Source organism: Mus caroli, chromosome 7 (assembly GCF_900094665.2).
Source record: "Mus caroli chromosome 7, CAROLI_EIJ_v1.1, whole genome shotgun sequence".
Taxonomy (NCBI): domain Eukaryota; kingdom Metazoa; phylum Chordata; class Mammalia; order Rodentia; family Muridae; genus Mus; species Mus caroli.
The window spans coordinates 2,805,500-2,832,921 of NC_034576.1; the positions used below are offsets into that span (position 1 = coordinate 2,805,500).

The window sequence follows — 27,422 nt, forward strand, 5'->3', positions numbered from 1 at the left end:
TTAAATCCGCACAGATGTGTGGGTGCTATTATAAGGAACTGATGGGAGTGGAGCTTGTGGCTTAGTTGGTCGAGTACATGCCTAGCATGTGTAAAGCTCTGGATATTATCCGCAGCATCACTTAAAACCCAGCATAGTGGCAAATTCTGTGACTCCAGCACTCAGGAGGGGGAGGTGTGATAATCAGAAGTTCAAGGTTACCCTCAGCTATGTAGCAAGTTTGAGGACTGGAATGGGGAAGGGAAAAGGGGGGAGAGGGAATAGAGAGAGGGAAGGAGAGAGATTAAGAGATGTGTTCTCTTTAGACAATCACAGATAAATGCAGTTGATGGGGACATAGATGATGGTAAAGAGAAGGTAAATGGAGACTAAGGATGTGGCTCAGAGGTAGTGTGCTTGCCTCAGGTCCTGGGTTGAATTCCCAGTAATGGGGACAACAAAGTGGGGTAAATTGGAGACATACAGTTCATATGTGGATGCCAGGTAACAGATGGTGGGTGCTACTAGATGACAAGTATGTAAATGAAGGATGGTATGTAGGACATGCTCACATTGAAAGAGTAACTTGTATGTGAGTGTGTAGGTGTGTGCATAGTCACGGGTGTGCCACAGCACATGTGCAGGTCAGAGGACACCTTTATGGAGGCAGCTGTCTCCTCCCACCATGTGAATTCCAGGGAGTAAACTCAAGTTGCCAGGCTTCTTTGGCAAGGACTTTCACCCAATAAACCCTCTAGTGTGCTGTTTTCTCATACACACAAACCAGATGTGTTTCTACGAGTGTATGGCATGAAAGCAGAAGGGGGAACTACGGAGAGGTGGAAGGAGAGGTGGTAGAGGAAGGGGAAGGACAAATAGAACAAAGTAAGAATGTATTTGTCATAGTGAAACATTCTAAAATTTTTCTCTGTGTCCCTCTCCCTTCCCCTCCCCCTCCGTGTGTGTGTGTGTGTGTGTGTGTGTGTGTGCGTGCATGCACCTGCACAAACCATATAGGGCATCAAATACACTGGAGTTGCAGTCACAAACATCCATGTGGGTGCTGGGAACTGCCCAGGTTCTTTGCAAGAGCAGGATGTGATTTTAACCACAGAACCATCTCTCTGGCCCCAGAAACACAGTTTTCAGCTGAGTGAGGCGGTACACTATGCAGTCTCAGCACTGAGAAGGGAGGCAAGAGGATCAGATGAAGGACATCAACCACACAGCAGGTTTCAGGTTATCCTGCACTACATGATACCATGTCTCAAAAAAGAATACATATTTTAATTCTGTGTGCTAACTTTACAAAAACTAAACCTTGTTTTTGTACTAAGTATTGCAAAGAATGATGAATTAAGGACTGTAGAAGCTACTACATAGCTCCATACATTTAAAAAAAAAAAAAAAAACCTACTGTGACCAAACACCAATTCTTTGTCCAAATTCCCAGCACAGTTTCCATCAGCCCAAATAATAGTATCAATGAAAACAGTCTTTATGATTTGATGAGATAGCTTAGAAGTTAATCCCAGAATCTACACAGTGCAAGTAGAGAAGTAATTCCTCTGACTTCCACATGCAAATTCATGCACATAATCAGTGAATCGATGTTTTAAAATTCTGTGGGCAGCCTAGTACATGGACTTAAAGATTCCAACAGCTGATATCTGCTATTCCTCTCCTGAGAGAGCCTGGGCACAGCACCTGGCCTTCTCTGACCTGTTTCCTGGAGAGTGGGACTGTTCCTCCTAGCAGGGCATAGGTGGGTAAGAGACTAGGATGCCTGAGGACTGAGTGGGGGAGACCTAGGCCAGAGCTCTCAGTCAGGGCGAAGGCATCATATGGTGGCAGAATTTACCACACCAGCACCAAGATGCTCTATGAATGAATGGAAGATTTCATGGCCAAACAAGTTCAGAAAACATTGAATTCTATATCTCAGCTGCTCCTGCTCTTTCTCCTCCTCCCATTGTCCACTTCATCACTGGACAGCAGCATCCCACCCTATTCAGCCTGCTTTATGGAGAATATGGCTGCATGACTAGCTGGGAACAGGTTTGGGAGGGGGGTTGTGTGCCATTTTCAAGTCTTCCAAGAGGCACAAGGAAGGGGGGAGGGGAGAGTTGGCATCAAGAAACATGTCAAGCACTGTTCTATATATTAAAAAACTTGCATCTGGCATGTTCCCAAATTACCTGAGCTGGGAACAGTGTGCCCAAGAAACTACACCTAACGCTGGAGGTCCCTTCTGATCCTGCAGCTGCAGGGGTTCTGGGGCATGCACTGGACTGGCACTGAGGAGAATCTGGAACAAAGCATGCCATGGTAACTGCCAACATCATTTCAGTATTGGGTCCAGAAACAATCTACTCCAAGCTCCTCCTCCTCCGCCCCTTCACTGAACAGTAGCAGCCATCAAGATACAGCCTGCTCTGCAGAGAATGCTGATATATGGCTGATGAGTGACCAGAACTTGGACCAGGGATAGAGAGGTGTGCTATTTTTATGTCCTCCATAAGCCATCCTTTTCCCAGCAGGAACAGACAACCTTCTCAACAGTGACCTTGTACCAGGTCAGCAAGGGGCTCCTTGGCAAACACATCTCTTTCTGGAACTGGTTTGGGACACTCTGGGCCCAACATGGTCACCCCTCATCTGATGCGTGTCACTTGTGTGCACCAAAGTGAGGATGGCTAGGTTTCCTTCTCCATCCCAAACTCAAGAAACAGGCAGTGCTGGGACAATTGAATAATGCCATTTATTGCCCCCACATCCCTTCTTCCACTGCCATGACAGGGAAAAAACAGGACCCCATCCTCTCAATAAGACCGTGCTGGGACGTGCTGGGAACAGGAGGCTACTTCACGCCTCTGCTACTGCAAATCCAGGAGGAAGAGGAACGACTTGGGCTAGAAAATTGATTAGGACTCATGGGTCAGAAAAAATAATGGATGGGACGGGTCAAACGGTATGATTAAAAGAAACTTCTAGAAGGGAAGGAAGCCCTTTCGATGCATAAGGCCAGGATTCCCTCCATTCCTTATGACATCTCAGCCCAACACCTGTAGTGGGGGTGGTCTTTCCCTTGAGGGTCTAGTGCCAATTGATCCTTGCAGTTCTCTCAGTCTCTGGCTCCCAGAATGGGAACCTACAAAGAGCCAGCCCACCAGGCGGTAGGGTGGGTCAGCAGAGAGGCTGTGGACAGTCCTGAGAACCCAATAGTTGCGGGTCCCCTCACACCCAGAACAGCACGGAGTAAGGAAGGAGAGAGACAAGGCCGCTGCTCCTTTCGGTCTGATTCTCTCTGGGCCTCCCTCGTGGTCTTGCACACTGGTAGTTCCCACTGAGCCCGAGGGGCCCTGTCCACCCCCCGGGCCTCCCCGTCCCTACCGGGCCTCCCCACCCCGACATTCAGCACACCGCGCACCAGCCGACTGGTCCTCTCCATCGTCCTCTCCACCAGCCCGATAGAAACTCTGTCCGCAGTTGCTGCAGACCGAAGGCGCCCCAACTGCATGGATCTTCTTGTGTCTCCGCAGCGCGGCACCCTGCACGAAGCCCTCACCACACTCCACGCAGATGTGTGCAGGCTCCTCACCAACCGCTACCCCGAGCCCATCCCCATGCTGAGCGCGCTGGTGGGCCAGCAGCCCAGCCCCGTGCCCAAAACCCTTCCCGCACTCCATGCACACATACGGCTTGGGCGCCGGCGCCCTGCGCGACCGTGTCCCCGTTGCCCGCGTCCCCACCCCAGCCAGAGCCGCGGCCGCTGCAGCACCATCCCCTGGCGGGCCCACCACAATAATGCCCTCGCCATCGCCCACTGGGATGGCGATTTCGCCGTCCGCTGCTGTGGCCTCCTCCGGTGCCTTGGCGCGCCGCACGCTGGCTGCCAGCACCTTAGCTGCCACACCTGGCCCTGACAGCTCTGGGTGCAACCGCAGGTGGCGTGCCAGGCTCTTGGGCTGGCTGAAGCCACGGCCGCAGCGCGGGCACACGAAGGGCTTTAGACCACTGTGGGAGCGCCGGTGCTTGGCTAGGCTCTTGCTCTGTGTGAAGCTGCGGCCGCAGTCGGGGCAAGTATAAGGCTTCTCGCCCGTGTGGATGCGCTGGTGCTGCATGAGGTTGGAGCTCCAGCTAAAGCGCTTGCCGCACTCTGAGCAGGCATATGGCTTCTCGCCTGTGTGGATGCGCCGGTGCTGTACCAGATGCGAGCTCTGCGAGAAGGTCTTGCCGCAGTCGGTACAGGCGTTGGGCCGCTCGCCTGTGTGCGTGCGCTGGTGTCGTGTCAGCTTCGACCAGTGGCTGAAGCTTTTGCCACACTCAGTGCAGATGTAGGGTGCTGGCGGCCGCGGCCGGGGCGGGGGCCCAGGAGGAGGTGCAGACTGGGTTGGGGACAGCTTGATATGGGAGAGGGCAGTTGGGAACATTGTCATCATCCATGATGAGGATGTCCACTGCAAAGCAAGAGGGAAGGAGGAGGCAAGTCAGAGGTGACAGACCCACAGGGAACATCCATGCGCAGGCTGCCAATGGATTCCAGCTTATTGAGTGGCCCAGGGCAGCTCTTCCTTTCGGAGTTCCTCCAACCTGGGGACTGCTGGGTTGTACCAATGCATATCCAGTACACCTTATCCCATGGGACACCAACCACGCAAGGCATTTCAAGTATTTCTGTGTTCATAACCCATCTCCCTAATATTTGATCCCCTTCTGAGTGGGTGTTGTTCTCTGGTAGCCTTTCTCTAGACCTGCAGACCAATGCTTAAGGCTACCAGGCATGCATAAAGGTCTACCGACCAATGCTATAGAGGGCCAAGGGTAGGAGTGCAAGGAGAAGCACAAGTGGCACCTGAAACCCAGTGAGGATGGGGCCAGGCCTGCAGGCTAGGAAGTACTGGTATCACATTTGGACAATTGTAACTGTGGGGTGAGAAACAGAAAGGGAGAAACAAGTTGGACAAAGAGGGTGGGACAGTAGTAGCTTAGAAGATATGCTAGCCCCTCTATCCGGACACGCGAGGCCCACCCATATAGTTAGCCTCTATTACAAACTAAGTTGGACTGCCTCAAACACACAGACCATGGACAACTACAGTTATAGGAGCCTTGGTCTGGACAACTGAAAACACCCACCGCTCAAGGTAGCCCAGTCTTTCTACACGTGTTCCTGTCCAAGGGGAACTCATCCTGCTCTTGGCCTGGGTGAACTTTGCCTGGTATCTGCTCTCCAGGGGCCTGGCTACCCCTCAAACTCCCTCTGCCTCCCCATTTCCCAGCAGAACCAAGGCCCACAGTCCTATGCCAGGGCCTCACCAGGTATCCCCTGCCAACCCACCCAGATGGCATCTCTTCTTTGTCAGGTTTTGACAGCCCCCAGGGCACTCTCTTCCTCTTTCACCAGCTCCAAGTGCTCAAATGCTGCCTCAGAGATAATCCAGCAAATGAGTGACTGTAGTTCACTTTGAGGCTGTGTCAAACCCACATCTGTGCAACCTGCTTCTTTCTGAGGAGATGCTAGGGAGGTGGAACTTTGCAATGGGGACACATAACCATCAAAGTCAGCTTTCTGAGAAAAATGATGTGAATGGTCAATAGCTCCCCTTCTCAAAGTCCAAGAGATATGTAAAGCCACCTTTCTCCCTGTCAGGACTGGATGACAGTGAACTTAAGGCAATGTCCCTGCTACACTAAATAAATAAATAAATAAATAAATAAATAAATAGTCCGGTTTTAAAACCTAAGGAGGCCAGCCTAAAGCCATATAGATAATGACAATACACATAAAGACAAGGTAAGAAAACAGAGTCCCTTTAGTAAATATATACCTCATAGGCCCCCGTAGTTCCACTATAAAATGTTGCCTGCAGACCACCACAGCTGGGCCTCACTGGGAGGTGGGGGAGTTGTAGAAAATTCAAAAGGAGGCTTACATCAAAGGTTAAGATGGGAACTCTCGAAGCAGCCTGGAGCTCATGTTCAGGCACTGGCCTTCAGGGGCTAGATCAAAAATAAATTCACCAGAGGATAAAGATCATAGACCATGACAACTGACTGGAGGGCTAAAGCTGAAGTGACCGGGGCTTGAAACCGTAAGGAGGGAACAGGTGAGTATACACTGTTGCTATGCCCTTCCTAGATATCCTGAGTTCTAGGCCACACACAGCAACTCTTAGCTGACTGCAAGGTTACAACTACAAAGATTAAATACTCCCTCTTTCGTTGTTCCTAGTGTGAAGAGCTGCTTCTAATTCCCACACCATCCTGGGAGAGGACCTGTGTGCACTCTCAACACGAGGAACAAGACCCTGCTGGGCCCTGGGCCCTGGGCCCTGAGCCCTAGTCACTACTCTTTCTCCTGGCTCCCAAGCACTACTGAAAAGAAACGCTACTAAAAACGTGGCTTTCTGTTTCCCTTCTTCTGAATACCCTGACCCTTATCAATCTCTCTCTCCCTCTACGTCCAATCAACTGTTTTCAAATCCTCTTTAGTATCTGTAAATTCTTGGATCAAAACCAAGATTCTTGTGGTCCTGTGCCCTGGCTACACTTCTTTCCTTGGAAGAAATATTCCAGGTTCCAGGTGCTAGGTACGTGGTGATGGAACCAGAAAGCCAAGATTTGCAGTGGCCAACTAGATCTACTGAACAGCCACATTGGGTCATTGACTCAACTCATCTGCAGCAGTTCCCATCTCAGAGTATCCAGGGGGACTGTCCCAGCAAAGCCCTAGGACCTTCATGTTCCCACTTTAACCCCCAATTTCAGATGTACTGTCAGAAGCCCAGCCAGGTGATCCCACATGCTCAAGGCTGAGACTCACTAGTCTAAGGCAAAACCAATTAGCATCATTCAAGTAGAAAACAAATGGAGACACAAAGTGGCCAAAGCAGAGATATCTGCACAACTGTATTTACTGCTGCACTGTTAATCACAACTGCCAAGAAGTGAGGCCAACTTAGAAGCCCTTCCCCAAAAGAATGGATAAAGAAAATGTCTTGCATACATACAACGCAATTTTATTCAGAGGTAAAGAATGAAATCTTCAGAAAAATCGCTGAAATTATAATGTATAGGGTTGAGGGGATGGAGCTCACTTGCTGTGAAAGCAAAAGGTCCCAAGTTCAAATACCCAACACCTATGTAGAAGCCAGGCAAGTGCAGTGCAGTCCTGAATCTTCAATGCTGCCTGGTGGGTAGAGACAAATGAATTCTGGGAACTCCCTGGCAAGGCAACCCGAGTGACACATAGAGCTTCAGTTTCTGTGAGATCTTGTCTCAAACTACCAGCTGAAGATCAATACAAGAATCTTTATCTTTAAGCATCGGTATGTACACACACACACACAGAGAGAGAGAGAGAGAGAGAGAGAGAGAGAGAGAGAGAGAGAGAGAGAGAGACTGACTGACTGACTTAAAAACACATATGGAAGAGGAATGTAGAACAGGGGCGGGACAGGACCAGACAGCAGAGGGAGGAGAGTAAAGCAGGAGGACTATCTAAGAGGGGGAAAGGGACCAGTCCCAAGGGTGGTGGTGGAAGTGGATAAAAACAAAATACAGTGATGCATATTTGCTAAAGTGTCATAATGGTGCCTGGGAGACAACTGAGCAGGTAAATGTGACAATGTGAATTCAGTCGCAGTGCACACATGGTAGAAGACCACCACCGTCTTCAAGCTCTGCTCTGGCTTCCATGTGCATGGTGGCACGCTTGCCCCACACCCTCTCATGCACACAGACAAAATAGAACTGAAAATGTTTTAAAGCTTAGAGATTCAGAGTGCCAGTGTACTGTGTGCATCTCTGAACAGTATTTGCAGTCATGACATGGAATCTGAATGTTGAATACAGCAAGAAGTCTGGGAGCTCGGGTCACAAGGACCTGGGGGCAGAAGGAGCATGCTATGTTAAGCGACAACCTAGGGAAGTGCTGCCTGAGAACTGGAGAAGGCTGATAAGGAACAAGGAGAACTTTGGTCAGGCACATTCCTTCCTTAGGCTCTGACTTTTCCTAAGGTGTCTGGTTATTCTGTTTAGTGTGCAGGTTTGTAAATAAGCAGATGTTAAGTGACTGGGGAGCTAATAACTTAACGGGTGGGGGTTCCTTTTTAGCTGATGCCTGGAGGCTCAAGTAAGCCAGAACCTGTGCTCCACAAGGACAGCAGGTTCTAAAGAGCAATGGGGTTTGAAAGTGATGCTGTGGGCATTTAGCAAGGGGACAGCAGGGTCAGCCTAGGAGGTCAGCTTCACTTGGTCGCACTGTCTCTGAAAAGATAGGGCTGACAACTTTTTTTTTACCTCAGTACGGTCTTCAGAGATGGCTCTGTGGTCAAGGGCACTTGGTGTCCTTGAAGATGACTCAGGTTTGATTCCCAGAACCCACATAGTGGCTCAAAGTAGCTCCAGTTCCAAGGGCTCTGATACCCTCTTCTGGCCACCCTAGGCACCAGGGAAACATGTGGTATACATACACACACAGAGGCAAAACACTTGTACACAAAATAAAATTTCAAAACGTTAGAACCAGGGCTATACGTCTCTGCTCGCTACAGTACATCTGTGGGGCAGTGGACTATGGCAGGAAACCTGGTAAGGTCGAGTGGGTTCAGAAACCCCAGCTCCTCAGACCTAAGGACAGGGGGTGTTTCACCTACTCCCAACCAGACTCCTGGCCTGGAACAGGTGATCACAACTCCCCACATAAAGAACATGACCCCGGGTCACGTACCACAGAACACAATTCTTCTCCATGCTAATGAGATACCTAGATGGGCCCTAGGGGTTAATCACTAAGCTTCCCCTCCAGGCCCTCCTTCCTGAAAAGCTATTTAATCTCTGGTCCACCGAGGACGTTGTAAACACCTCTTCTCCACAATGAACAATAATAAACAGTTTAGAATCAAGCACTGTCTCTCTCATCAAGAACCATTGTAGGGGCCATGGAGGAAGCCTTCATCCTACAGAGCAACACTGCCTAAGTCTCCTGCAGAAGGCCCCTCTGGGCTCCCCAGACATTCGCTGCTAAGCAAAGCCAGAGTTCCCTGTGCCCCCAGCTCCGGCCCCCCAAGGGCCCCTCCATTCCACACTCCACCCAGCTTCTAGTGGCAACAGGACACCCAAAAGTTAGGGAACCCCAGCTTCAGCCTCAGTTGCATCGTTTCTCACCTGCGCTGAAGTACCCATCTTTGGCTGCATTTTCCCACCCAAGCGGTGCTTCTCAAATACCCAGCACCTGATGTTGGTGTAGGGTAAAATGCAGCCTAGCATTTTGTGTCTTGTCTGCGTGAGTGGAGTTCACATACCCCAGCAACAAGACAGAAATCAGAACCTCACCTCTGGGCCAGTGGACTGGCAGCCCACCTTTGCCAGTCTAAAGACAGTCTTGAGATGCTGTCCGGTCCTTTCTCAGAAAGGTTCCTGTATCACCTTGGGAAAACTCTTAGATCATAGACTAACTGGACACAGAAGGGGCAGCTATTTTGTTTTGTAGGATAGCAGTCGTAATGATTTCAAGACACCCCATCAGGGTCAAGCTCTTGGATCGCTTCAGGAGGTTGTAGGCAGAGCATTTGCGCCCAGTATTCAAGCGTAGGTTGGTTCTCTACTCTTCACCAAATGAATCTCTCCCTTCCTGACATCATATGAAAGGCAAACTACAGGCCTGGTTACACAGACCTACAATCCCAAGCTACGTGGGAGGCTGAGACAGGTTTGAAAATTCAAGGCCTGCTTGAGCTAGGAGCTCAAAGCCAACTTAGCAAGACTCTATCTCAAAATACAAAGTAAAAGCAGGACTGGGAATGTAGCTCTGTGGTAGCACCCTTATCTAGAATGTCTATCCAAGACTCTAAGTTGGATCCTCAGCAAAAACTACAGCAAAAACAAACGTTATGTTAAATTCACTTTGGCTAAACTGCGCAACTCTAGTGAGTGGGTACCTCCTCAAAGCTTGTTGTCTCCCCTGGGCTCTGGTGCCCTCAACAATGTCCCATTCACCTTATATGCTTCTTGCCCTCGGCCCTCCAAGGGCAGCTGGCCAAAGCAGTCCTCGGGGAGCAAAATCAGGAGGTGCCTGTTTTATGTCTTGTTTTCAAATAAAAATCCACACTTCCATATGAATCCTCATAAACCAAAGGTTTTTTTGTTTTTTGTTTTTGTTTTTAATTTAGGCTATTTAGTCCCTCCTCTTCTCCATGGAGATGCTGCCTATCATCAACTTGTCACTGTGATGACAGAATCAGAACGTAGTAGTCGCTTATAGGATTGACCCATGGTGCCTTCTGGGGACAGCTACACTAAATGCCCGAAAAGAGGCTCTTTCCATTTTCACAGTTGTCTTCATAGGCAGGTGAGCTTCATAGGCAGGTCTGGGTGGCCAGCTAGTCCTTTGGCTCCAACGAAGCCCATGCTCACTGACACATTTTATGTTTCTCCCTGGTCACTGGGGTTGTCCAAAACTCAGTCAGCATTACGTTTTCAGGAAAAGGCACACAGGAGAGGGACTTAACTGGTTCTTGCTCTTTGTCAACACCCTTCAAATTCTTGGCTTACCCCTCTTGCCCTGCATACTGCCATGTTTAGACTTCTGTCAGGCTTAATGTGTTGCTGACAGGAAGTCTAACAGCTGCCTTTACTTTTCCTTATAAGTCATTCTGTCAGGAAGCTGGGTTTTGGTTTTACAGCAGGTGGGATTAAACACAGGGCCCTAGGCATGCTACACAAGTGTGCTGCAACTGAGCCATACCCCAGCCCCCAGTTCTTTATAGTTCCTCACAATGTTTGTGACTTGTTCTCTCAACAGCTCTATTGCAGGGCAGGGCTCCTCACTTGAATTAAGTTTTAGGTTGTGTCTATATTGGCCATGTGCATATTTCTGTGTAAATAAATGCCACAAGTATACAGGTAACCAAGAGGCCAGAGAGGGCACTAGATTCCCTGGAGCTGGAGTTACAGGCAGTTGTGAGCTGCCAGACATGGGTGCTGAGAATGGAACCTGGATCCTCAGCAAGAGCAGCAAGGACTCTTAACCACTGAGCCATCCTTCCAGCCCATGAATTAAGTTTTATCATGTACTCTATTCCTTTGCTTTGGATGTGTCGGGGACTCAGTCTAATGTATATCACACTTTCTCTGCCTAAATCCAATATTCTTTACTCCATTTGCATCTTCTAAATTTTTCTTTTTTGCTGGGCAGTGGTAGTGGTGCATGCGTTTAATCTCAGCAGTCTGACGCAGATGGATCTAAATTTGAGGCCTGCCTGGTCTATAGAGCAAGTTCCAAGACAAGCCAGGGCTACACAGAAAAACCCTGTATCAAAAAAAAAAAAAAAAAAAAAAGTAAAAAAAAAAATCATTTTCATCTTGCAATTATCTCACTTTCATATTTTTAAAATAAATTTTGGGCTGGAGAGATGGCTCAGCAGTTAAGAGCACTGACTGCTCAACCAGAGGTCCTGAGTTCAAATCCCAGCAACCACATAGTGGCTCACAACCATCTGTAATGAGATTGGATGCTCTCTTCTGGTGTGTCTGAAGACAGCAACAGTGTACTTACATATATAAATAAATAAATCTTGTAATAAATAAATAAATAAATAAATGTTACTTGTATGTATTGGGGGTGGGTGCAGATGCCCAGAGCCTTCTATCGCAGCTGGAGTTACAGGAGGTTCTTCTGGAAGACGAGTTGTCCACGCTTAGACCTTCAGTATTTGGGGAACAATATGCTTATTCACTTGACTTCCTTTTAGTGTTTTTATTCTGAGATGGTTTGGGTTTTGATCTTAATCATTGCTGAGATTGCTCCATTGAAGAGTTCTATGATCATGGTTTTCCCGCATGCCATGTTCTCTCTCAGCACATCTAAGCAATCCAGACCTCTGGAAGGGTCTGGATTCAAAAGTAAGGCTGAGCAACAGGCAGCCTGACCTTCCAAGGCTTTGTGTACTCTCAGTAAGATGACCCACATGAAGTCTCGCAATGACGACAGGACACACTAAAAGTGCCATTCTCAGCAGCAGCACTATGAACAGGCTTTCCAGGAATGTGCAAATTTAAGAGTAAACAAACAAACAAACAAACAAAAAACAGGGATTCCTAAAACCCTGCAATCTAATGCTCTGCCAATCTGACAATATGGCTTCCACTGTGCAGAGGCAGTGCTTGCTAAGAACCATTATTAGTGACAAGTCAGAGTGTGATAAACAGGCCAGCACTTGAATGATGCAGAGACTAGGGAAAGCAACATCAGTGTGCTGGACAGCTCTGTCAACCTGACTCAACCCAGAATAACCTGGACAGTCTCAACAGAAGGCTGTCTACACTGAGATGTCCTGTGGTTATGTCTGTGAGAACGTTGTCAGTTAACTCATGTGGGAAGAGCCAGCCCACTGTGAAGCTAGCATTCCCCTAATCAGGGAAAATTAAACTATTAAAAATGGAAAGAAATCAGGCTAGAGAGATGGCTCAACGGTTAAGACAAAGACCTCATGGTGGCTCACAACCATCTGCAATAAGATCTGATGCCCTCTTCCTGGTGTGTCTGAAGACAGCTACAGTGTACTCACAATAAATAAATAAATAAATAAATAAATAAATAAATAAATAAATAAATAAATAAATAAATAAGAGAGAGATATTAATTGATTTTAAAAATAAAATAAATGGAAAGAAATCCAACTGGCCCAGGGTAGCAAACCTGCATTTATCCCCTGTTCCCGACTGTGGATGCGCTGTAACTAGCTGTTCCCAACTGTGGGTGTACTGTAACTAGCTGTTCCCGACTGTGGATGGGCTGTAACTAGCTGTTTCAAGCCCCTGACCTTGTGACCCTCCCAGCATGATGAACCTGGAATGAAAAGTTCAGATAAGCCCCTTCTTCCTCCCCTAAGTTATTTTATGTTGTTATTTTAGCATAGCAACAGACAGGAAACTAGGACAGTCAGTGTGGGGCAGTGGACCATGCCAGGAATCTTAGTAAGGGCAAGTGAGTTCAGAAACCCTGCACCCACCTGAGGACGGTAGGTGTTTCACCTACTTCCAACCATACCCCTGGCCCGGGACAAGTGACCACAACTCCCCACATAAAGAACATGATTGCTGGTCACGTAACACAGAACGCAGAGTTCTCTATGCTAATGAGGTATCTAGATGGGTTCAGAAGGCTTAGCCAATAAGCTTCTCTTCTAGGACACTCCTTCCTGCAAAAGACTTTTAATCTCTGACCTACCCTGAGGAAGTTGTATACACCTATTCTCCACGATGAACAATCAATAAACAGTTTAGAATCAAGGACTGTCTCTCTCATGAAGAACCGTCCATCATGCAGGCTGTGGGGAAGCCTATGTCCCAACACCTGATGGCGGCGGTAGGGTAAAATGCAGCATAGCCCTCTGGGTTTCACCTGCCCAAGTAGAGTTCACACACCCTGGCGGTGAGACAGAAGTGGAACCTCAAGTCAGCATGAACTTCGAGTTGTCAGGATTGTGCCAAACTTTTATTGCAACCCCACACATGGGTATGTGGTAGTGTACAGGTGGAGGTGACAACAACCTTGGGCCATGACAGCAAAGTCTAAGGAACACTGAAGCAATGTGTTGTAAGCACCAATTTATTAACATGGAGAAAGCCAATGCCGTCTGCTCCAGGTGTCAGACACACAACTTGGCCCACTGTGCCTTCTCATGAGCTTTCTTGTCATCAGGCTGGAATCACCAGGGAGAGGGAGGAGGGTATTGGTGGACCAGGATGGGTCTTACCCAAAAAACCTAGGCTCCACGTAACCCACGAGTTTTTCAACCTAATAATGTTTTATTAAAGAAACAGAACACATGTTGCCAACGCTTAAAAGTGAATAATTTCATATTTAGCCCAGCCCACCCTTCCCAAATCTTACCATGTGACCTCAGATTCCCCTTCCCAGTCCTTCCCTCATTCATTATAACTTCCAGACCCTGGGTTTGGAGGCAGACACGGTACCCTTGGAACTAGAGCGGGAAATGGGACACAAAAGGGGTGCTCAACAAGAGCTAGCTGCCGATATGACACAAAAGGTGGCTCCAAGGATCTGGGTGGTGCTGTTAAAAGGACCCTTAGGGATTTGAACACCAGCCTCTCATTCTAAGCTGGGAGTGTGAGGCTCTTGGAGGGCAAGGGGCAGGAATCCAGGCACTCCAGAGTCATAAAGGATGGTTCCCTGGCCTGGTGGGAAAGAAGTGGGGTTGGTTGAGGGACCACCGAGGCCACCTCACCTGGGTTCTCATGACTGGCCATCTGCTGGTCCTCGGAATCCAGTGGCCCCGGAGACCAAGCTTCTTCCCGAAGCTCCATATCTGGGTCCCTGTTGAAAAGGTACAAGACAGGAAGACAGAGATTATAGGTGCTGAACAGAACAAAGAACTCCCCATAGCAGGCAGTCACCCAGCAGACAGGAACCTGCATCGAGACAGTGGTGGCTCAAGCTCTGGCACCCCAAACTCAAGATATAGTTTAGCCCCCATTTGCTACACAGGTCACAGCTACCCTCCCAGACCCCTGCCCAGCTCCTCCCAGCTGGAAACAGGCAGAACAACTCCATGACTCAGTGTTCTCATGGACAAAGTGGAGGACAGAGGTGCATGGGGTTTCAACATGACCATGCAGATGTGACACTTGCTGGAAGAGTCCCACATGCCTTTACAGCTATAACACCCAACTACGGGACTCCTTAAAGCGAGGATGCTCGAGAACAACTGGGAGAGCAGTGTCAGAAGACTATCTATTTCAACATCAAAACACGAGCAACAAAAAGACATTTCAAGGGCCAGGCATGGTGGTGCATGCCTTTAAATCCCAGCACTTGGGAAGCAGAGGCAGGGTGATCTCTTTGAGTTCTAGGCCAGCCTGGTCTACAAAATTAGTCCAGAACAGCCAAAGGCTCTGTTACACAGAGAAACACTGTTTTGAACCCCTACCTCTCACACCCCAGAAAAAGAATTTCAGACACAGAAAGCCTAAACCTCCTGTATCAGGTATTGTGGACCGGTTTGCTGCCTAAATTTATACCCTAAGTCAACTGCAGGCAGTAGGGCTGGACAAGCCTGATCCACAATAGTAACTAATATGAGGGGGTCTTCTAGGCCAACCAGTGGAAAGCCTGGGCCAGGTCGAGCCCTCGGGAACTCCCTGAATCACAGACTCCCTACCAGCCCAGCCACCTGGGTGCCCTCAGCTGTGTTCCTCCTGGCTCCTGAGAGCCTTTAAGCATGTGATGACAGCTGTTCCTGCAAGACTATGTTTGAGGTGAGAGTCACCTCCTCAAAAGGCCTGTCTACCCACCCTTTACCCCCTCAATTCTAGTGCCCCTTCATGTTGTACCAAGTTAAGTCTGTCTTCAGACATCTATTCCTAGGCCAGCACTACCCATGGGACCTCCAGCACCCACAGCAGTGCCAGGCAGCCCAACTGCTCCAGGGAACAATGGTATGAATGAAAACACAGAAGAATGAAACTGGGCCAAGGAGAAGCTTAAAAGACAAAACCCGATGAATCCCAGTACTTGGTCCTGCCCCAAGAACCACACAAAAATAACAAACAGACCAAAGTAGTCTCCAGTGCTGCAGCCAGGTCTGAACAGCTCTGTGAATGTGCACAAGGTAACTATGTGGTGCAAGAGCTAGCTGCATGCAAAGGCTTATAGAACTGTCACATGATTATCTCTCCAGAAGCTACTGGGAGAGAAAACAGCAAGATTTAAAGGGGAAAACTAGGAGGCTAGACATATGTCAGCAAACCACAACGACCATGTGAATGTGTTAGAGTTGGAGGGGCAGGGGCAGATAAGCCAGTCATGGGTCATAAGGGTATGACACCAACAGGTTCATAGAAGTTGAGTCTAAGTCTCTTCCATTCTATTCATTTTCCTCATCTGACAACCTTAAGGACTATACAACAGAACACACAGTTATGTCGGCAAAAGCTGACAAAATGGCAGAACCCCACCAGAACATACCACCAGGCAAGGGATGATTTCAGCTCAAGGTCTGTGGAGACAGGAATGACTCCCTTTTCTTCCTGAAAGCCAAAGCACAGCTTCCTCTTGAGACACAGCCTCCCTGATCCAGGGGAATAAACTATCTTATCAGAAACAAGCACCAAGGGCAAGGGACCTCTGCACAAACAATCGTCCTCATCCACACTCCATAAAAACTCTAGTCACCAGCACAGAACAAACACCAGGCCCAGTGACCCACGGGGGCCTTGCTTTCACATGATACCTACGCATGTAAGGAGGCACCTGAACTTTCTTCTAGTCAATCTACTTTATGTCCGCTTTTTTCTCAGACACAGCAGTGAACTCTTCGGTCTCCCCTACATAAAACCCAACACTTCCAAGCCCCCAGGTGGCACACCATGAACATCAAAACTCCGAAGGAAGCTGGGTGTAGTGGTGCACACCTGTACCTTCCCAGCACCTGAGAAGTAGAGGCAGGAGGATCAGAAGTTTCAGGCACACCTCAGCTACATAATGAATCAAAAACCACTGGGTTACATGAGATCTTGGATCTTGTCTTTTTTTTTTTTCTTCCAGGCACGGTTTCTTTGTGTAGCCCTGGATGTCCTGGAACTCACTCTGTAGACCATGCTGGCATTGAACCCAGAAATCCGCCTGCCTCTGCCTCCCAAGTACTGGGATTAAAGGCATGCACCACCACTGCCCATCGAGATCTTGTCTTAAAAGTGAAACAAAAGACAACTCCACAAAGAGAACTTGCAAGTACACGGGGAAAATGTCAGATGGCACTGTCGCTTGGCAAACAGGACATTTCTCAAGTGGTAAGCAGTTACAAAGTAACCTTATAGTTCCATTCTTGGCATACACCCAAAGAAAACACTCATCTGCACGATGACAGTGCTCTGTGTGGCAGCTAAAAAGCAGACACCAAATGCTAGAAAAAGAAATAAGATCTAAGCCTATTATTCCATATGCATGGACTTCCCAAGGTCATTAAGTCCAGGACAACATGGTTGCATGAAATGCCAAAAGTCACTGAGCCAGGAGTCACATGGTGTATGGCTCCATGTGCGTAAACTGCCTCTGTATGTAAACATCACAGAGCCCAGGGTCACCAGGAACAGGTTTCTGTGTATGAACTGCCCAGGATCACTAAGCTCAGGACCAAATACCCAGTCGCATGGTATAAGATTCTGTGTGAGTGAACTACTCAAGGTCACTAAGGCCAGGGTCACGCGGTGTTGGAGTCCATGGGTATGGACTCTCTAGACACGTCCACAGACAAGCAGACTAGTGAGTGGCTGCAGTTCAAGGACAGAAGTGGCAGTGACCATGAAGAAGATGGGCTTCCTGACAGGTAATGGAAACATTTAGGACTAGACAGCAGTAATTGCTAGGTAACTGAATATATTAACATACCACCCAACTGTGTGCTTGCTTTAAAGCAACTTATTTTCAGGCGTTGCAGTGGTGGCACATACTTTTAACCCCAGCATTAGGGAGGCAGAGGCAGGCAAATCTGAGTTCAAGGCCAGCCTGGATGGAGTGGGTTCCAGAGTAGCCCAAGCTGTTTCATAAAGAACTCTGCCTCGGCAGGGGGGAATAAGAATGATAAAACACTAGCACATCTTCAGCACACAGAAGCCTTTAATACAAGGTAAACTTAAGTATACAAGTACCTACGTGGGGGAAGGAAGGACAGGACTTGAGCTGCAGGTACTGCTAGGAGTCAGAGGTAGAAGAGAGGGTTGGCCTGTGAGAGCTGGTCAGTTGCTAAGTGTGATACTGTGTTCTCACTTTAAAAAGCTCAAGCAGCTGGGAATTCCCAGCCCCATCCAACTTCCTACAGGAAGGAGGCCTGGCGGGGTTGGGACGGGGGTGTTAGCCTGTCTGTATTCCACTCACCTAACCCCTGCAGAATGTCTTCAGTGGTCAGAGGGCAGCCTCTTTCCCAAAAAACAGGAAGCCTTACTATACTAACCAGGCAGTAAAGCAACCGCCAAGGAAACTGATGCCCGAAAGAGAGCTGGCAGGGTTACAGGCACGGATGCAGAGACTAACCTGTGTTGGCTGGAAAAGGTTTGCTAGCCTGACCAAATTCTTCCTACTGATTCCATGGTGTCTCTCTTCGAATGGTCACATTTCATATCTTCTGAGTCACCTATATGAATGACAATTTAGGTATGCACTTTCTGGCTGATTATAGGAAAAGTTTAGTTGACTTCTAATGTCAATGAGCAAGAAATGCAAAAATATGGGCAGCTTTCAAAGCCAAGGACTAAGGGAGTCATGAGGAAAAGCCATGAGTTGGGAGCACAGCCAACAGGAGGCAGCCTAGCTTATCTACAGGCCATGTGCTGTTGTTGATTATTGTATAAGTTCCTCTGAACGAAGGGGAGCACAGACATCCACTCAGTACACTGGTGGGTCCAGGATATAGGAAGGGCTGACTCCTGTCCCATAGGTCAAATACCATATAAAATGTCCTGAAAGGGGCTGGGGAAATGAAAAACTCAGCCTGAAAAGGCCTGTCACAGAAAGCCTGAAGTTCAGTTCCCAGCACCCATGTAGAAGCTGGATATGGCAGAACACCCATACCCCTCTGCTGGGGAGTGGAGACACAGGGTTTCCTGGGGCTTGGTGACCAGGCAGTCTAGCAAAATGGGGAGCTTCAAGTACAGTCAACGACAGTTTTTAAAATGAAGAAAATACCTAGGAAAGACTTGCCATCAATGTTTCCAAAACACACACAAAGTGCCCTGAAAATATTAACTTCAGAAATGGTAGGCATTCTTCTCCTCCTGCCGTGTTGCATAACCTTTTGCTTTGCTCCAGGCCCCTGCCAGCAAACTAGCAAAGAAGTGCAGCAGGGTCACACAACACTGGAACCTGGGTTTATCTGTGGGGTAGAGGCAGATCTTCACCAAGCCTCAAAGGTGACCCTCTTATGTCTGTCGTCTCTGGGTAGCAGAGCTGTAGGACCATCTAGGTGGCTGTCTAAAGCAGGACAGTGTTCTACAGGAGCTGACAACACCTGGCCGACTTAAGCAAACAAGCTGAGAGCAGGCCTGATACCAGACAAAAGGTACACACCTCTCTTCACCTGAAAATACCAGCCTGGAAGCTCAACCCATGCTACCACAGCTGCACACTGTGACCCTGAGCATGTAAAAGCTCCTAAGGCCTCAGCTGTATCCTGAAACAACAGATGTTTCACAGAGCTGTGGGAAGCCTCCAGTGGAAGCAAGCTTATGGGGATGGGAAGCCTCCAGTGGAAGCTTATGGGGATGAATCAGGGATTTGTACTCTTGCAAAGGGTTCAAAAAGGATACCCAGTCCTCCCATGTATTCATCCACCCATTCTTAAACTACTGGCCCTCTTGGTCAAGTTCTTGAAGTTTGGGGCCCAACTCAAGATCTCACAGCAGGAGGAACAGATGTTGTATCTGCAGGGGAGGCACAGAGGAGCCAGGGGAATCTTAGGAGCCACAACCCAGCTCTGTAGTTTCATGACAGCTCCACAGAAAGGGCCCCATCCTGAGCACAAGAAAACTCCCAAGATGTGCAAGGATGTTCAGTGGCAGACCTCACACCTGGCATGACAGAGACCCTAGGTTTGATTTTCTAGGTTCAGTCTCTAGAACACTTGCAGAAATAGCAAACAGTCCAGGCAACAGGATGCTAGGCACCTTCTGAACAGGACCCCTGGAAGTGCACCCACCCTCTCCTTTCCTCCTCCTCCTCTCCCTTCTCAGCCAGCACCTCCAGCCTCTACAGATGTTCACCCTGCTCTGACCTCCACCTTACAGAGGTAAAAGGAAGGGCATCCTCCCTCAGCCCCCACCCGTCCCAGCAGGGCCCTTAAGCAATCCAATTAGCACATGGATCTGACAGAGCTATTAAGCCCAGACAAATTATTGTTATTATTGTTGTTATTAGGTCCCACCCACCCCCCTCTGGATGCCTGCCTACCAATTATCCCCTTGCTTTCTTCTGCTGCCAATCTTGCTTCCTCTTCCCCCTGCCTGCCGGGCCTGGGTGCAGAAGCAGCCCCTCCTGCCCCTCAGCCTCTCACACTCACTTGCTTCTGTCTTCCAGCCTGGTATGCCTCACTCCTCTCCTCCCACCCACCAGCAGGCAGGAGTGGTGACATGCCAATGCATCCTTCCTTACCAACCAGTCATCTCCAGGCCGCCTGTTCTCTACTGGTTCTCATTAACAAACACTATCTCTGACTTCAATGTCACCAAGTGCCCCCATCTACTTCTGAGTCTCAAGCACCCTCTACCCACACCTACATCCCTGGTTCACCAGCAAGGACTTCATCTCCCAACCAAGTCATTGCCTCCTCTCTTCTCTTTCCTCCCTCCATGTGCCCACCCCAGGACCTGCTTCTGGGTGCCTCCCCTCACTGGCACCCCAGTTCTGGATCTAAACTAAGCCTCTCAAGACCCATCAACTCCATGACCTTAATCTCTGTAATAAAAATTACTCAGTTCAAATAACGCAAATAAAAAACTGAGCAAACAAGATGCAGCAGATGGCTCAGTGGCTGCACAAGCCTGAGGACCAAGTCCAGAGCTGGAACCCCAGGGCCAGGAGGAACAGCAAGGCCTGTTTGGGGAGGTGAGCTTGCAAGGCCAACTAAATAATCTACCCAAAAGGGTGAGCTCCAGGCTCAATGAGACCCCTGTCTCAAAAAACAGGGTAAAGAGGCTGGAGAGACGCTCCATGAAGGACCTGAATTTGGTTCTCAGCACCCACATGGCAGCTCACAACTGCCTGTAACTCCAGTTCCAGAAAAAGGATTCAATGCCCTCTTCTGGCCTCAAGCACTTGCCTACACATGGCACACATAAGCAGGTACATATCATACATGTCAAGTAGATGAGTAAGTAAATCTTTAAAATATAGAAGTGACTGAAGTCAACCTACACACATGCTCACACTCATAAGCATCTACAGGAATGAGTACAAATACAGACCATACACAAATCCCACTGGGGCAAAAGATCTGAATAGTCTTTTCTTCAAAGACATCCAAATGGCCAGTGAGCACACGAAAAGATGCTGCCACAGGTAAATTCAAGCAGAACCACAGAGAAGCTCCATACTACAGCTCAGTGTCATGAGAGTGCTAGTGAGGACGGTGAGAAAGGAAGGAAGCCTCTGGCTTGGCTGCAGAGAGGGCAAAGTGGTGCACCTGCTTCAGGAAACACCTGGCAGTCCCTGCAGGTTACGCAAACAATCACCTCAACGCAACCATTTACTAGTAATGGAAATCTACAGTAATGGAAGGAAAAAAATCCTGCCACATGGAACTCTAGATGTCAATGTTCAAGGAAGCCTTATAAACCCAAAAGCCCAAAAGAGCCAATACAAATGGCCAACATGTGAAGCAGAGCACATGGCCACAAAAACACACACAAAGTTGAACCTCCAAGGCTTTCTGCTTGTAAAGCAAGCCAAATTCAGAAAAACATATACTGCAACTCTATGTAAGATACCTAAAATAAGCAACCCACTGAGCAACCTATCCATTGAGACCCCCTGCATATCAGATATTTACCTAACAGCTAACTAACTAGCAAAATTAGTTATAAAGTAGCCACGAAAATAATTTTTATGGGGGGGGGGGGTCACCACAACATGAGGAACTGTACTAAAGGGTCCCAGCATTAGAAGGTTGAGAATCATTGCCATAGAGAAAATACAATGGCTCCTAGGGCTGGGGCAGGTGGAAATTTTCTAAAACCTCTTGTGACGAACACAAAATGCAGTGAACATGGTAAAAGCCATCAAATTGTTCTAAAAGGTGAATTTATATTATGGAAGGGATCCCCCTGATTCAGTAAAACTGCTATGGGCAAAAAAATGCTATCATGCCTAAACAAGTCCCATCACACACCCCACTAAGCCACAAAACCAAAATTCAAGCCCGATCTCAAAAGACCCCAGTGTGGCCTTGGTTTTACATACTCCCATCTTCCAGACCCCCCAATATCACTATCTACCCCTACTCCCCTCTGAAGAATCCTGCCCCTGACTTTTAGCTGCCTGCTCCTCCTCCCCTCTCAAGGGCTGACTCAAGTATTTCCTCTTCCTGTGCCCAGGACCCACCTCTTATCACATGCCAGCTTTGTACTATCTCTATCATCTTTCTATTTCCTTCTGGGATCTCTGAGGGCAAATATTAAGGGTACTTATCATTGCAGACTATGTTACATAGATGGCCATTAGCTGGCCTCTCAGCCCACTGTCCTGCTGTCCTTCACTAGGATGCTCCTATTCTGCTTTCCCTAGCAGATCCCTTCTGCCTTCCCTTGTCTGTGTGTGGCCTTTCCCCCCACTCCAGCCCTTTCAACTCCCTCTTTAACCAAGTCCTACATCCAGCACCAGACCAAAGCTGAGCCTTCATCTCCTCAGTCCTCAGGCAAGACCTCACCACTCAGCAAAAGCATCCCAGTGTTTGCCATCACTGGGCTCTTAGACTTGTTCCACAAGGATGAGCTTGTAGGGACTGCTCCATCTCATCCAGTTTTGGTAGTCACACTTTGAGAATACCATCTGCACCCATCCATATCTGAGGCTGTATTTAGACATGTCATGGAGCCAATTCCTGGTCCTCCTGGTCTCTCTCCAGTGTTTTGGTGGATGAGATCCTGACTCCTAACTGGTCAGCACACCCACTTCCTGTGGACTCTAGTCCCTTCAGGAGAATATGGTCACTGTCAACCAAGGCTAGCAAGGCCTGTTTGGCAAGGACATGAAGTAAACATGGTCAGGACAGAGAAAAACCTTGGCCCCACCTACCCAGGAGAGCCTTCTAGATTCTTAATCCACTGTAAAGCCGTGGCACACCTGGCACTCAGCTAGAGCAGCCCCTGAGGAGCACCCTGCTCCTTCCTGGCCAAACACAGCCAGGAGAAGCAGAAGCCAAATCAAACCTGGATCTGAGCACTAGCTCTCAGCCTCAAATATGTCTGCAGATCTTGACTCACTCCTGAGCACCTCAATTCTTTTTTTTTTTTTTTACCTCCCCCGCCCAGCACCTCAATTCTTAACCAGTGGAAAGTAACTGAAAACTGCCAAAAAGCAAAACCCTCTTTAAGAGTATACTGTGCATGCTGGATGATTACAATGTCCCTACGGATTTACTGATAACAACAAGCTAACCCAGGATGGGGGTAGAATGGGATACCAACAGTACCCAACCCAGAACCTGGGATTAGTGGAAGGAGCATAAAGGAATGGTGCCTCCTGCTCAACCCTTCTGTGAACCTAAAACCCTCAAAACACTACATTACATTTTGCATTGCAGGGCTACCTCAGACCTGCCCTCTGGACTGGACTGTTTTCTACCTGGCCTTATACCTCTCTAGATCTGCTGAGGTAACATGCCCATGTGCCAAGGCCCAGCATCTAAAGTTCCTCCCTTGGGAAGCCTTCCCAACTCCTCCCTTCCCTCTGCTGCAGCTGTCTTCTGTGGCCAACAGTACAGATCACATTCACCAAGCACAGATTAAACCTCAAGCTGTGAGGTACACAGTGCTATAAGCTCATAAGCTTAGATCCTGAGCGCCTGAACTGCCAGGAAGAGAGGCCAGAGGACAAGCCCTACAGGCAGGCTGACAGGGTAAGAACCTACCCCACTGGTGACCAACCATGTGACCTAGTCAAGGTGTCTCATCTCACCCCAAGCCAGTAGTAAATTGTGACACATGTCCAGTATTGAACAAGAAACCTGAGGCAGGCACCTTCAATTCGATTCGATTCAATTCAATTCGAGGAAGCATTTCTTTTTCTTTCTTTCTTTCTTTCTTTCTTTCTCTCTCTCTTTCTTTCTTTCTTTCTTTCTTTCTTTCTTTCTTTCTTTCTTTCTTTCTTTTTTTNTTTTGGTTTTCCAGACAGGGTTTCTCTGTATAGCCCTGGCTGTCCTGGAACTCACTTTGTAGACTAGGCTGGCCTCAAACTCAGAAATCCTCCTGCCTCTGCCTCCCGAGTGCTGAGATTAAAGGTGTGCGACACCATCCCCAGGTTCGAGGAAGCATTTCTTGCACACTATCACTGCTATACCTGTTTCAGAGATGAGAAAGCCAAGGGCTAGACAGCTGAGGGGCTAATAAAAAGTCATACAGCCACAGAGCAAACACCAAGTCAAACTTGGGTAGGCCAGACTTCCTCTCTGGACACCAGCATTTGCTCCCAATTAACATCTGCTTCTGTTGGCTGAGTTTAAGCTCCTATGGGTTTCCCTCCCCGAAACATCACAAGGAATTTCCAGAAGACTGAGTCCTCAAAGGAGAGCAGGAACTATACTCTGCCCTGACCAAGTGATCCTGCACACAAACCCAAACTTATGCTCTCAGCAGCCTTGCCCTTAGCTTTGAGGCTGAGATTTTATCTGATGAGCATCTAGTGCCCAGCATTATCCCCTTTAAGGCAGGCACTCCCCACCAGGCACAGGAAAGAAGCCACTGTTCTGGGAGCCCAAAGGGAGAGGCCAAGGCAGAGACAGAATAGGAAAAGCACAATGACAACGGGGTCACCCAGCCCACTTGGACAGGGGCTAGGATCCACCTCAAGGTCATGTCAACTCAGCTTCCACTGGTCCTGCTGGCTAGTGAGGCCTCCATTACAGTTGGCACAGATCTCAAGTCTCCCTACCCATTCCAGCCACCAGTATTAGTCACCTCCGCTTATTCTACTCTGCTTATCCTACTCCGAATCATCCTACTATAGGTCTTCTATAATGCGGCCAGGTCTCAAGAGTCTTCCCAGCCAGCAGCACTGAACGCAGTCTCCTAACATTTTACCCACTGAATAGGGATCCAGGAACCCAACCCAATGGCTAGCACTTAAGAATAGGGCTGTAACCCCAGATCCAGCATGCCCAAAAAGAACTGTTCCAACAGAAGGGGTGGCACTACAATCACAAACCTACACATACTGTATCCTAAAACTACGTTAGGGCCTAGGGCACACAAGTACCAACAAGTATCTGTCCTATCTTGCCAAAACTAAGGTGACCACTTCTGTCCCAGGGTCTCAAGAGAACTCTGCAGCCAGTGCCTGCCAACCTCTCAAAGCAAGTCATCAAATGTTCAGTCTCTCCTAAATATGGAGGCCCAACACCTGACGCATCCCTAGTCAGTCAGAGGATGACAATATGGTTTTGGAAAGTCTGTGAAGTGTGTCTGGGCACCCACAAGAGCTATGGGTGCCCATTAGTGACTACATAGTTACTGGTGGCCTTGAGCTATATACATTCTGCCATCTCCCATAAGTCTCAGGGTCCCCTTGTCCAAGACTCAGCACCCATGTCCTGTAGGGCCTAGAACTCTCAGGGACACTTTGGCATTATCTCCCTATTGTCCTGAGCTACTGCAAAACAAGAACTACTAGATCCTTGTCAAGTTGGCCAGTGTCACCAACCAGCAGGCCTGGCCCATGGAAACCTTGAGAACAGCCCTCCAACCACATCCCCACCAGTGCAATTCAGTGCCCTGGGGTTAGTGGAGTTTGTAGTCTTGATGGACTGGACATATTCAGGAAACTGTAACAGTGTAACAATTAAGTAGAAAGAGGTGGAAACAGCCTGGGAAAGGGGAAGTGACACATCCAAGGTCACAGAACCGTAAACAAGCCAAAACTGGAACTCAGGAGCTGGCTCCAGAGACTTTTTGAACTTTTGCCTGAAAGCAAAGTATGAAAACCCTTGCTCTGGGTGTATCACTGTTTAACACCTCTATTGTGTCCTCGTGAGGAATGGCATGAAATTTCTTATCTATGACTGCAGAACTTAGGAGCTGAAGTGTGGAATTGAGCTTCAGAGCTCGTGGGCAAAATTCCCAGTAGCTGCAAATCATTCTTGAATTTCACCATGGGCCAAGCCTGAGGATATACCCTTCTCTGCTCAGATGGAGAATACATGAGATAAACCAAGTCAGAATCTAATGTGAAAGTTCTCTGGGCCATGGCAGCACAGCTCTCAGTGACTCCAGAGAAGCAGGAGGGGAAAGTTGGCTGCACTTGACCCAAGAGGCTTAAAGCCTACTGGAGCTTTCCCCAGAGCAGAGACCAGATCTCAGCTAGATCCTCAACAACGCCTGAATCAGAAATTAAGGGGTTGGGGGAACCCATCAGGTCTGCGTTTTTACTAACGACCTAGGCAATAACGCCTAAGGTTGTATGGGTCAGGTCTCAGCTCCTGCTTTCCACCCCTAGTTCTTGTTCATTTTCCTATCCTGGTGTTAAGACAGGTGTCGGTTCACTCCCCACTCACTTCTTCCTCTGTGGATCACTTTTCCGACTGACCTTTTGCAAGTGCTGGGACACACTTTCCCGGGGTTTGGGGGTCACCCTATGACCTACTCTTGTACAGATTGGGGGTGGAGGCGGGAGGGCTGCTGAGGGGCGGGGCTCCGCGCTGGACCCAGCCCTGAGTCCGCCCAGGGGAGGAAGGCAACAGTCCAGGCGGCCCAGTACGACCCACACGGTGCTGACCTTGGCCTGGCGCTTCCCCTCCCAGGACGTGTTTCCTGCCGCTGGTCAGCACGCGCGGGGGAAACAGATGAATGAGCCTCCCGCCACCTGCATCCCGTAATTACTCGCTGGATCAAAGGCCAGCGCATGGCCCCCGAGGCAGCAACGGGCCAGGCGACTCGATTTAAGGAAGGAGAGGACTTGGGAGAACTTGGGCCGAGACTGACCATGGGCCGCCGTTTCCGGTCAGTCCAATCCAGGCGGCGGGGTCTCTCCCCACATCAAGCCTCGCCCCCGCCAACAATTCCCTGGCACTTCCGGCCATGACCAGCTGCAAGTCCAGTCCGGGTGGCCCGGACCCCACCGGTTGGGTAACCCAGGTGCCTGCCGGCCCAGCACAGCCGCCGGAGTAGCGCACGCGCATTGTCCCAGGCCGCGGCGCCAATCTCTCCCGCGCGCGCGCGCGCGCGAACTCCCGGGCCGCGCGCCCGCTCACGCCCACCCCCCCACACACACCCCTAACACGACACGCACGCGCACTAGTCCGCTCTGCCGCGCTCGCCCTCCCGCCTCCCCACTCACCCCCGTCCGAAGCCCAGCTTCGCGACGCGCTCTCATCCCAGCCACTCGGCGCACGCCCCCCTGAGCCCGCGGCCGCCCTCACCTCCGCGGCCCCGGGGCCGTCACGCCGCACTCTTCCTCTCGCCTGCCTCGCGGATGGTGGCAGCGGCGGCAGCGGCGACTCAGACCCTGGGGTCAGGGGGACGGGCGCCCAGGCCGGAAGTGACCTTCCCGGCCGCTTCCGCTCGCGCCTCTCCCTCCTCCCCCTCCCAGGCCGCCACCGCTACCTCGCCACTCTAGGCAGAGGAGCTCCGGGACCCCTGACCGCTACCCCCTCCGGCTCTATGGTACGGAAAGGCGCCTCAGGACGCTACTTCCGGAATTATCTAGGACCCAGGTC

The 27,422-nt window shown here is 49.2% G+C and overlaps 1 protein-coding gene across 1 annotated transcript; it reads right to left on the reverse strand.

Moving 5' to 3' along the window:
• Positions 1-2,718: 2,718 nt before the first annotated feature.
• Positions 2,719-26,988, reverse strand: Znf787 (zinc finger protein 787). Its single transcript, XM_029479477.1, is given in 4 exon segments — positions 2,719-4,391; positions 4,393-4,439; positions 14,235-14,323; positions 26,689-26,988. Coding segments are annotated over 4 exon segments (1,356 nt in total). The 5' UTR covers positions 26,886-26,988; the 3' UTR covers positions 2,719-3,368.
• Between the last annotated feature and the right edge of the window lie 434 nt (positions 26,989-27,422).